At 37.4% G+C, this 12500-nt stretch overlaps 1 protein-coding gene across 5 annotated transcripts in view; it reads right to left on the reverse strand.

Annotated features, from left to right (window-relative positions):
• Positions 1–4819: 4819 nt before the first annotated feature.
• Positions 4820–12500, reverse strand: part of LOC113806622 (HIG1 domain family member 1C) — a 16622-nt gene continuing 8941 nt past the window's right edge. For 3 of the 5 annotated variants that reach the window (XM_070124623.1, XM_027357766.2, XM_027357767.2), the window contains exons 2-3: positions 7085–7171; positions 4820–6827 (exon numbers count right to left, since the gene is read on the reverse strand). In XM_070124623.1, the coding sequence (XP_069980724.1) occupies positions 6619–6827; positions 7085–7171 (296 nt within the window). In that variant the 3' untranslated portion in view covers positions 4820–6618. Of the gene's footprint in view, positions 6828–7084; positions 7172–10001; positions 10034–12500 lie in introns of all 5 variants that reach the window. The other 2 variants (XM_027357765.2, XM_070124633.1) reach the window with 1 other exon arrangement.

Here is a 12500-nt window from a genome sequence, read left to right on the forward strand (position 1 = left end):
AGTAGTTTACATCAAGAATGATTAGAAGTAGGAGAAAAAGGTAAATAAAAATGCTAGATACAATAAATACTTTGTTTTCTTCACCAGCAACTGATCTGTACATTGCAGTATTTGTGTTTATAAAAGAGTGTTTTTTGAAAAGTTGGTAAAAAGAGAATAAATGATAATAATCAATATTTTAGTTTATTCCATTTGTGACAAGGATTTTTTTTTTTTGTTTAGTGTAACTAGCAGTGTGTAGTGGTGATGCAGGTATCTGAACATATCAGCAAGATTGCTAGGACAAGAACACTACTGCTGCACCACACAGCAAGTAGAAAATAGTTCATGGATGAAACATTTAAATGTGCAAGACATCAAAGGTCACATAGCACTATGGTAAAGTACTTTGGCAAAAAGGGTAAAAAAAGAGTTGATTAGGATAAAATGTGTTAAATGTCAAGCTATAGAGTTATATGATAGTATAATAAGGAAAAGGGGAAAGAGGGGTTGTAAATGAAGTAAATCAGACATTAGTAAAGGAAAGGGTAAAGGATATAGGGTGATTGGATAAAATAGTGTATCTGTGGCTGGAGAAGCTTTAGCAACATTGTTTAAGGAAAAGGTTGTTGGAGAAGTAGTATGAGAAGAATCCAGGGGATGAGATAAAAGGACTGAGGAAGGTGGTGAAGTATCAGGAAGAGTGTCAGGAGGGGAGGAATCCGGAGGGATTCAACAGAAGGGATTCATGTGTGAATCCTGGTGAGAGAGGTAAGGATAATTGGGAACGAAGAGGGAATGGTGCAGATGGAGGAGAGGATGGGGTGTGTTGGGAAAGAGTGGGAGGAAAAGGGGTAGGGGGAACTTGAGGGGGAGGAGCATGGATATCAGCAAATACTCTGAATGTAGAGGGATGAAAGGGTGAATGAGGGAACAGAACATTCTCCTGGGTCATATCTAGGAATTTTTGGATGTCTTCAAGAGTTGGGTAGGGAGGTCTGAGAAACAAAGGTGCTCTTGTGAGGAGGAGCAAGAAAAGGGGGGTGTAGGAGAGGATATGGTAGGTAAAGATGGAGTGGAATGTTTGGTTATGAAAAGGAGGGGGTGTAGGCATCAGGGAAGTGGTAGAGAATCAAGTATCTGGATTTATATTAGAAAATGAATTTTACTGGGGAATAGGGGAAGTAGAGGTAGGATGGTACAGAATAGAGGGAAGAGATACTGGGGGAAATGCAGAGTCATCTTGAGATGGGAGGGGGCAGAATGAAGGTCTGTTTTGGAATAAGTTGAGAGAAAAAAACTTGTCTAGCCTCACATACAATAAGGTCTTGTTTGAATCGTAGAACTGCTACCTTACATTCAAGTTTATAAGCAGGGTAACTCCAATAAAGTTTAATGTTTGAAACAAATAAATGTGCAAGAAATCAAAGGTCATATAGCACTATGGTAAAGTATTGTGTCAGAAAGGATAAAGAGTTAAAGATTAGGATAAAATGTGTTAGATGTCTAAGATTAGAGAAAGTTATAGGGTAGTATGATAGTGAAAAGGGAAAGAGGGGAGTAAGTGAACTAGAGCAGAGATTAGTAGAAAGGGGAGGGTTAAGAGGGTAGGGCGATTGAGTGAATTACAGTGTATCTGTCACCAAGGAAGGTATAGGAACAATGTTCAAGGAAAACAGAGATGGCTGTTTGAAAAGTAGGAGAAGAATCTGGGGAGAGAGCAGGGTGTTTGATGTCAAAGATTAGAGAATGTTATAATAAAGTATGGTAACAAAAAGGGAAAAGAGGGAAGTAAATGAAGTAGAGCAGGGATTAGTAAAATGGGAAAGGTTGAGGGGGTACAGCGATTGAGTGAATTGCAGTGTCTGTGACTGGGGAAGGAATAGGGACATTGTTCAAGAAAGACAGAGGTGGCTTTTGGAGAAGTAGGAGGAGAAGAACCCAGGGGATGAGAAAGGAAGGCTTGGGAAGGTGGTGAAGTATCAGGAAGAATGTCTGGAGGGGAGGGGTCTAGAGAAGGACACTGTTGTGATAGAGGGAATTTGTGTGAGTATTCAAGTGGGAGCGGTGGAGAGAGTGGAGTATGTTGGGAGTGTGTAGGAGGAAAGGGGTAGAGGGAATTTAAGGAGGAGGAGGATGGATATCTGCAAATACTTCAAATGTAGAAGGAGTAGGATCAGAGGGATTGGAGGGTGGATGAGGGAGCTAAGTGTTCCCTTGGGTCATCTTTAGGAAGTTTTAGATGTCTTCAAGGGTTTCTGAAGGGGAGTTGGGTGAAGAGGACTGCGAGACAAAGCTTCTCTTATGAGGATGAGACGAGGAGATAGATGTCTGAGGAACAGAAGAGGATGTAGTACGAGAGGGTGGAGTGGAACATTTAGGTTGCCTGTACGACAAATAAAGTGAGGAGGAGGGATAAGTTATTTGGGAAGTGGTAGAGGTTGGAGTATCTGAATTTAGAATGGAAAATGAATTTGACTGGGGGATAGGGTGAGTAGATGGTTTAGGGTATAGGGGAGATGTAGAAATATCTTGTGAAGATGTTGGGGGAGCAGAGCGAAGGACTGTTTTGGAATAAGTTGAGAGAGAAAAACCTTGTTGTGCTTCTTGTCTGGCCTCATGTAGAGTGAGGCCTAGTTTAAATCTGAGGAATGCTACCTCACACTGGAGCTTATAGGCAGGGCAGCTCCTATAAAATACAGTATGGGAGTCTCCACAATTGGCACATGTACGTGACTGACCAGGGCAATTTAAACGGTCATGACCAGGTTGGGCACATAGAGGGCAGTGGGCTGTGGAGCGACAATGACTGGGTGGCCAAAACGCTGACATTTCTGACACTGATGAGGAAGAGGTCGATATGGTCGGCATGATAAGACAATCCACCAATATAAACCTCATGGGGGAGGTCTTGTCTATGGAAGCTAATCTTCGCACTATTGCCGTATGATTTCACTGGCCTCTGGAAGAAATAGTGTAACACTGTACTGCCACTGCATGATATTCAGTAAGGCAGGAAAGTAGATAATTTTCACTCTGACCAGGCCTTGTTGTAGACAGGACAGGCATTTGGGGGAATAGAAAGTTCCATTACAAATATTAAGAGAGGGATGAGGTTCGGCAGGAATGAGTTTGCCAGTAAGGTCAGTTTGGGTAGATAGTGCTTGAGCTTGGCATTCAGATGTAACTGTGACATCTGAAAGTGAACGTGAGCATGAATGATCAGAGTAACTGCAAAAGGTAACCTTGCCTTCTTGTTTCTGGAGGCATTGTTGAAAGAAAAGGGTATTCTCAGAGTAAGGAGCTGTGGGGGGAATCACAAAGAATCGATCCCACTTGGCTAGGCCAAAATGAGTACTCAGAAAGTTTGCAGAGGTAGAGGCAATAGAAGTACGAGGGCAAGAGGAAAATGGGGTGGTGTGGAGTGGAGTAATTCTGTGGGGGGGAGGACAATAAGGATGAAGAATAGTAATAAGGGAAGACAGGGTAGACATTGAAGAGGACTGTGTAGCAGGAGATGTAGAGGAGAATGTTGGGAAAGAGGAAGGGGCGCTTTCTACATATAACCTAGGTGGGTGTTTTGGAATGTTTAGAGTTGTTCATAAGCATCGAAGAGGGGGTATTTGTATCAGTGGTTGGAGCCGTGGTCAAAGTTGGGGCAGGAGTCTGAGTTGGGGCAGGGGTCTGAGAACCATCAAAATCAAATCCAGATAGGCTAGTTGATGAAGGGGCAAGCCGTAATTCCCCTATTAAGGGTAAAGAATCTTCATTATTGGCTATGGTAAGGGCTAGGCAATTAATGAAGGGAATCCTGTGCCAAGGTAGGGGTGATCCCCTACATTGGGCCTCAGTCTTCGTCTCCTAAGCCCTCCCATGACAATGAGCAAGGTACTGGGAAGGGAGGATAAGAAAAGACCCAAGCAAAATTAGTTGAGGCAAGGGTATCCATCTCCTAGCCCCCCCCCTCCCCCCCATGGCAACGATGTAAGTATTGGGAGGGAGCAAGTAGAGAAAATAAAGAATTTTTGGTATGTTTTGCTATCCTTATGGAACTGGAAATGAATATGTACCAATAATAAAAAAAAAAAAAAAAAAAAAAAAAAAAAAAAAAAAAAAAAAAAAGTCCTTTTTAATGCAACATTAATTGATGTAAAATTTGGCTCAATATGTAATTCATTGAGTGCCCAAAGCATCTGATAACATGCCTAAATTAATTTCACATATAGATTTAGACTGCAAAATTTGGTAATAATTTACTGAATCATTTGAAAAACAAGCCAGGTTACGCAATCTTCCTTTTTACTTTTGGTATACTGGCTTTCCATTAGTTATGTGTTGTATCATGATATTTACAAGAGGAATTTATGATTCTCATGCTACCTTTTTCTTTTTTTCTCTTCCTGTTTTTGCATTGCATTAATACGTCAAATAGTTCATGTACTCCAGACTTTCTCTATTTAACCAAAGTTTCCCAAGTGTAAGCAGCAAGAAAGGTTTTCCAAATTCAAGAAGAGTGGTACTTTTTTCGATATTTGGATAGCAAACTGGAATCATCTCTTCATAAATGTGAGTATTAATAACAACAGAGATGTGAGCATTCCTTATAGAAGTGTTGGTTTACTTGATAATTATACCTATATATACAATAAATATATTATGCTTCCCCCACACACACAAATCACTACACCCATAAAATTGCACACTCTTGTGTCTTAACTTATCAATATGAACACATGCATTGTGTGTGATGTGCATTCATATACATATTGTATACATAATTACTCAACCTTAATAAATACATACAGTACACAAGTTATAAAAAGAAAAAGAAACTAAGAGAAATCAATAAGCCTTTTATTATTTGTCTTATGACTGAATAATCTCTATATATATACACATTTCTACACCTGTGTGCTAATACGCCTTGACTATGCAATACATCATTAAAATACAGAAATATGGTAAATGAAGATCTTTTCTAAACCTTTTTTTTTAATATAAAACAGCATAACTGAAATCACAGTTGTTGCCTGTAATATCTGAGATATATATATATATATTTACTCTCTGGTAAGTATATATATCAAATTTCCTGTTAGCCTACCGGGACTGTAAAATGGACATTGAACTGAAACATGGGCATTGGAGGTCAACTGCATGTGAAGTTATCTTGTGTACATAATAAAGAAAAACTGACAGATCATACTTTGAGAAGCCTGATATGTCTGGCAAAGGGCCAGGCTAATTTTCCTATAAGAAGGAAAGGAAAAAAATCTAGGCAAGATTACAATATGTTTTTTCATAATAAAATTGCACCAATACAAGGGGGAAAATCTGTACTTTGTACTGAAAATAGAAGAAAAAATTAAGATAAAAACTGAAAACTACATACTATATAGCAGTATTTTCCACAATTGACGATTACATCTGTCTTAGTGGTAATAGTAACAGAAGTCACTTCACATTTGATAAAGTTCATTCCCACATTATGAGAAACAAACATGCATTCAGTTTGTTAAAAAATAATGTTAGTGTCACACAGCTCACTTTTCTACCAAATTTCACCATTCATATCTGAGAACACATACAAATATACTATGAAATTTTGTCCAGTGAACTTCAGTCTCACACCCTCCAACTCTCAATTTCCACTATGACTTCTCTGATCGCCACAAGGATAAGCTCACTACGGCCACTAAGCATGATCAAACCATCAGGCTAGAAACCTAGACCTAATACACAATCCTGCTTTTAAATTGTGACAAAAATAATTGGAAATGAAGGAGATAGGAAGTAATGATTGTAATAATTAAATCAATAAATAAATATCAATAAAAGTTGCTGTTTATGCTTATTACCCACATATGCAACAGCTGCTGTCTTGGTCATGAAAAAGTGGAGTGCCAAGGGGACAGGATGAACAAATCTTACTTTCTATCACAGCCTTTCCAAATCCTTTGCATCCAGAATGCTGTATATTTTTCCTTTTTCTTTTGCTGTCCATCTACTGGTTTTTAAAAGGAAGCATACATGAATACAACAATATGCTATAATAACGTATTATCAACAGAACTAAAGCCCCTGATTAAACTGCTAAAATCATGAACATGATTACCATGAAAAATCAAAAGAAAAACAAAGTAGTATTCAGAGAGTACAAAGGTTAATATGATTTCCAACATCGATAATGCATCTAGAAATGGGAAAATTTTCTTATCTTTGTCTTCCACGAAAATGTGGAAATGGGATGTGGCTGACACTCCATCTCTATACACTTTTTGAACAGGATTTTCAGCAGAAAAAACATAGATGTATAATATTGAATACCTCCATAAAGCATTAAAGTATCAGTACATACTTTTCTCCACTACAAATGTAAACAAATGCATATATGAAAAAATTATATGAGATGAAGGAAATTATTATACAATCATATACAATTGTATATATAAAATATCCTTTAAGTTATGAATTAATAAGACTGAGAAAAAGGGAAAAGTATCAACTTTGACATGAGAGTGCACATGATGATCAGACACCAAAAAGAACAAGTAAAAAATATATGTATGAGTGTCTGTGGGTAAAGTACACATCAATCTCTACAGTAGAGCTTGCTCTATCTCAAAATTTAGAGGGAATTCAGTTCTTCTTCTCCTCTACAGCCTCTGGGTAAAGCCTGGGATATATGTGGTTCTTGAACAGGTTCCATGAGACACCAGCAGTAAGGCACGCAACAACAAAGCCCTGAGCTGCGACACGGGTGTGGATGAGATATACAGAGGTCTTGATTTTCTTGTTCTTAAAACCGTAGATGCTGTAGCCTACCAGGCCAACCAAGCCAGCCAAACCTAAGGGGATAGACAAGGCGAAGGGAACATTAAAATTTACCTAATGCACTTTGTGTCTACGTAATGCTATAGTGCTTTCTTGTGGAGTTTGAAATGTCTTAAAACAAGAAAGCATGACAAAAATATGACCATATTTCACATTAACAAAACTCAGTGCTGATTTCCCATCTTTTCTCACAGTGAAACCAAAGACTAAGTATTAAATAGGAAACCTGAAAATAATAACAATGACAAAGATTGGAAGAAAAATTTCATACCCGCCACCATGAAGGGGGCATCACGTGCTTTCCTGGCCAAGCGTTCTGACTGGCTTTCGTCGTAGTGAGACATGGTGGAGCTTGTGCCTGGAATGCAGAATTTGGGTTATAAAGCTTTTCAGTCTTTTAATATAACAAATTCATTTTTTTTTATAATTAAAAAAAATCAGCTAATGTGACAAGGATGGGGGGTAGGGACAGGAGGAGGAGGAAGAGCAGGATAGGAGGAGAAGCAGCAGGATAGGAGGAGAAGGAGGAGGGGGAGAAGGGGGTGAGGAAGTACAGGAGGAGGAGGAGGAGATTAGGAGGAGGAGGTATAGGAGAAGGAGGAGGTATAGGAAAAGGAGGAGGGGGTATAGGAGGAGGCAGTAAAGGAGGAGGAGGAAGAGGTATAGGAGGAGGAGGAAGAGGAATAGGAGGTGAAGGAAGAAAAGGAGGAGGAGGAAGTGAAAGAGGAAGAGGAGGAAGAGAACAAGGAGGAAGGGCAGGGGAAGGAGGGAAGCGAAAGGAGAAACGAGGAGGAAGAGAAGGGAGGGGAAGAAGAAAAGAAAAAAAAGATGCCAAGGAGGAGGAGGAGGATAAGAAAGAGAAGGCAAAAGAGAAAGAGAAGGTGGAAGAAGGAGAAAGAAGAGGAGAAAGTAAAGAGGTAAAGGAGAAGAAATCAGTAACTATAAAAGCAATAATACTACTACCAATACTACCGTCATTAAAAACAACAAATGCAAAATCATAAAAATAACAACAATAATAATATAAATATCAATACCATTACCTCACTTAGTCCACCTACTATCAATATATCTAAACAAACCATCTATAACGTAAGAGAGAGAAGATCCTTGCGTAAACCTCTTAATCGTAGCTTTTCACAACATGCCACACAGTTGCACATAGAACCTACAGTGCCATTTTCCATTTATCAAAAAGAAAGCAAGTGCAGGAAGAATCTGCCGAGGATGTGCCGATACTTGGACAAGAGGTTGATTAAGAAGATAAACACATGAATTTAGAGGAGGCAGTGAGAGGGGAGAAAGAGGAGGAAAGAGAGAGATTAAAGCACAATAAGAAAATGGAGTAAGCCAAAGATAAAAAGGAACTTAAGGTATAAATGAGTAAACCGTAAAAAAAGGCAATATTGGAGAATGAAGAATAATATAAAGAATGTTTAATATTAAGAAAAAACAAATAAATAAATAAATGAAAGTTGAGATACATATCAGAAAACCATAAAAAAAGAACAATGATAGCAAATGAAGAACAAATAAAAGAATAGGGGGATATGAACAATAAATTGCCATGGAGAAAGTGAAAAAGATGTTATATAATTTTGATAACAGTACTGATAGTAGACGAGGACAGCAGGTGAAGGTCAACAGATAAAAATATTTAGACAAAAGCACAACAGAAAGAAAGGAGAACTTCATACTCAGCACACCACCAAGTCACTATAAACATAAATAAACAACTCGAATATGTGAAACCCGATATCTCTCCTCAGATCAGAATATAAAACAAAACAACAACATGGTAACAGTCTGAGACTCTCACACTCATAAATTATGCAGATTATATTGACCCTGAACCCCAAAAATTAACGGAAAAAAACAGGGAAAAAAGAGAAAGATGCAAGAGAGTAGGAGAGTTAGAAAAAGAGAGACAGAAAAGAAAACCTGCTGACATCCTTGTGTTGTGGGGGTTAAGCATAAGCTTTTAACTCTTGTCCAATTCATAGCCTTTCTCTGCATAATACTACTGGCTGTCACAACAAATGAGACCTTGCATGCCAGCTTACCAGCAGTGACCAAGTGCTTTAAAAAACCTTGAATTTATTGAGAAGATACTGACAAAAGATATGAAAAAAATCTTTTATATATATAATGCTAAAATAAATCTAGATATTCAGCTTTTTCTATCAAGGATTTGTGTTGCTTTTTCATGATTTATCTTTAACAGATGGCAGGGAATAATACAGGTCTTATACAAAGAAAAAAAATCTGGATTAACTATGGAGTGAAAGAACTTATTATACTCAACCATAAAATATTCACACACTTGTACACATTACACATAAATAAAAATGTAAACATGTGTGTAGTTATCTACCTATACAAACACTTTATATATACATGTACACAAACTCTATATCCATATACACATATATTACATAAATGACATATAAAAATATCTATATAGATGTATATGTAGCACATTACATGTAAATTCTATTCATATAAACAAATTAATTACACAGGCTGACATTTGAGATTTAAGCTACAGGGATTCCATGCAGACTACAAGATTAAGAAAACCGTACTTCGAAAGAAATGCCAGACTCAAAACATCAAAAGGACCACAACCAAGACAATGAGATAACAAGAGCAACCAATAGAGCTAATGCTCCGAGTGTGCCATGTGGGTGGATGTGAATGTGCGCATGTGCTGAGAGAGAGAGTGAGTGAGTGAAAGAGTGAAAGAGTGAAAGAATGTGTGAGCGAGTGAGTGAGTGAGTGAGTGTGTGACTGTATATCTGTGTAGCTACTTGTTCATATGCACATGAAATGTGATTTCAGTTACCATCTTTTGTATGTGCACTCAAGAATAAAAACATATACAGGCAAATGCCTGTGTGAGCACCTGAACATAAATGCAAACAAACGCACACATGAGAACATACATGCACATGCGCAATATAGCATATATATACACGCACGTACACCACACCCACCCACACACAGACACACCCACACATACAGACACACCCATACATACAGACACACACACATGCCCAGACACACAAACACACACACACATTAAGACAATTACCAAACAAATGATGACCATGAATCCCTAGGTACAATGTATAAGAAAATGAGGACATTGCTGCATGCATGAGTGAACAAATGTTAAAGTAAGTTACCTCTCCTTCCTTCCTCTGCCATCTGCTGCACACTAGATATGTGAAATTTTTTATTAATTTCATTAGCATTAATATTCAGATTAAGTATGTTGTATCTTCTACAAAATACAATTTACAAAAAACAGGAGATTAGCAATTGGATACTTTTCTCTTTTTTTTTCTCATCTTCTAGGTATGTCTATGTACAGAGTCTGTCTGTATATCAATATATATGTGAACATGTTTTGTTGCAAGTGCACATGTCTGTGTATGCATTGAAATGAGCAAAACTGATAAAAATGAGAATGAACAGCTCAACAATATAGATTTATTTGGCCAGATTTGAAATTGATATGGTCAATATTGTTCAAATACACTGTGAAGATATACATTCTTGTAATTTCATTAAGCTATGTGTGGTTGTGTTTATTTTTGTGTGACTGTCTCAGGGAGTGAAAGACTGACACAAAGTACCTGCATTTGTGTGTATGGTGCATGTGTGTATGGTGCGTGCGTACGTGCATGTCCGTGTGGGTATGCATAAGCATGAATGTGTATATGAGTATGTATAGGTATGCTTAAGTGTGTACAGGTGTATGCACATGTATATGAGCCCATGCACGTGTATGATCAAGCCTCATGCTGTATCATCCCAAGTCAAACAAGTACAAAAAAGGAGAGAGAGTGTTAAAGCAGACCTGAAACAAAGGCAGAAAAGAGAGAGAGCTGGCTTTCCAAGGCAAAGTGGGGCAAGAACCTCAGCAGCAACCAAGGATGATCCAGTCAAGGTCTTTGCAATACAACTTGGAATTGCTCAGACACTACAATGCAGTTTTGCAACCACATCCTCATGCATGATTGACAGAAAGGTAGTCCACGTAGTTAATAAGCCATATTGAATGACTATGCATTCTTTCCTTATCAATGTCATTTCCTTAGAAAAAAATTACAAAACACGATAATTGATAAGATACTGGTGTTATTACACAACTGCAGTTAAGGTACATGAACTTGCTGTTTTATCTTTTAAAACTTAATACTGTTAACATATTACTTAATTTCTTTGAAGAGCTATGATAAGTTGTTGTTTTTTGCCTATGATTAATTTGCTGCAAATATTTAACACTCAACTTTATCATCAATTTCAGCTTCATTACTGTTCCTAACACCATCATGCATTTTTTCACAACAAATTGATTTCCTGACATCAAGGTCTTTAAGTAAAAATATGCATCTCAGCAGTTCTTTATCAAGCATTTCTGCTAATATAATCTAACCACAAACCTCAACACTAACTCCAAACAATTTATAGTATAGTATATACACATTCCTTATTCTACCCTTGCATGAAAAGCCTCAGGGTAACAGAAACTCACAAACAAAAGATGAATTTACGGGCGTAATTGTCTCATGACCTCGAGAAACTGCGCAACTAACCCTAAGCCTCGATTGAACCAACAATAAGAGCGATAATACTCCAATGAGGTAATTACCATCTCAGAAAGCAGTTCTCTTCATCCTTCTAATACATTACATAATCATCTGTCTTTTCAAACATTTAAACAAACTTTCACAATAGAAAGCAAAGCCTGAAACATACTTCCATTTCTATATCTCTTTCTATATCAAATTTTTTCCTCATTTTATTCCTTTTTTTTTTTCCTTTCTGCATGCACAACTCGAGGGCTTGTGAGACAACCCATAATTTGCCAACTGACATCCTGCAAGTGACATGGAAGGGGAGGCACCACTTGAAGTCACTGAGAAACTATTCAGAGATAGACTTCTCTCTCTAATCCTTCTTTCTTACATTCATGAATAACATAATGCACATAATTTCTACCGCTTTCTTTTTTCCTCCTTCCTCTCATTACAATAGCTAATAATAAAGTCATAAAATCATGACCTACAAAATTATGAGAAAATATAATGAATGCAAAAAAATGAATAAAGATAAAACAATGAATAAAAAGCAGAAGTAATTAAATCATATAGACAACACCCCCCTCTCCCTTCAAAAGGAAAATCAAGCAAAATGTAAAGCCTTCAACCACCATAACACAAGAGACCTTGAAAGCATCAGGCAAAGCAGACTGCCTGTCACTGTGCCCTAAATCAAGTCCCTAGGGCTGCCATGCCTCACAATGTTAACGATTAGTTCTACCAATTTTCCCGGTTCCGCTAGTTGATAATGATACGTCTCCTAGCCAACTGTATTAGGATATCGTGTCTGGTGTGCATTCTTTTATTCGTCTCCTTACAAAGCATATAACAACATAAATAAAGAAAGATTGCATTGAATTACTATTTAATCCTTACCAGAAGTCAGCCTCAAAAGGAATTTCTCTTTCCTTCATACAAGATTTATCATCTTGAATATCTTTATTACAACTATGCAAGAAAAAATTACTAAACCACCATCTAGAACAAAATTCTTTTATTGCTTCTTATGCACAATGTCCAACATGTGTATAACTAGTCTCTTCATATACAAGAATGAAATATTGATATCAGAAATAC

The sequence above is a fragment of the Penaeus vannamei genome, chromosome 1 (assembly GCF_042767895.1).
Source record: "Penaeus vannamei isolate JL-2024 chromosome 1, ASM4276789v1, whole genome shotgun sequence".
Lineage (NCBI taxonomy): Eukaryota > Metazoa > Arthropoda > Malacostraca > Decapoda > Penaeidae > Penaeus > Penaeus vannamei.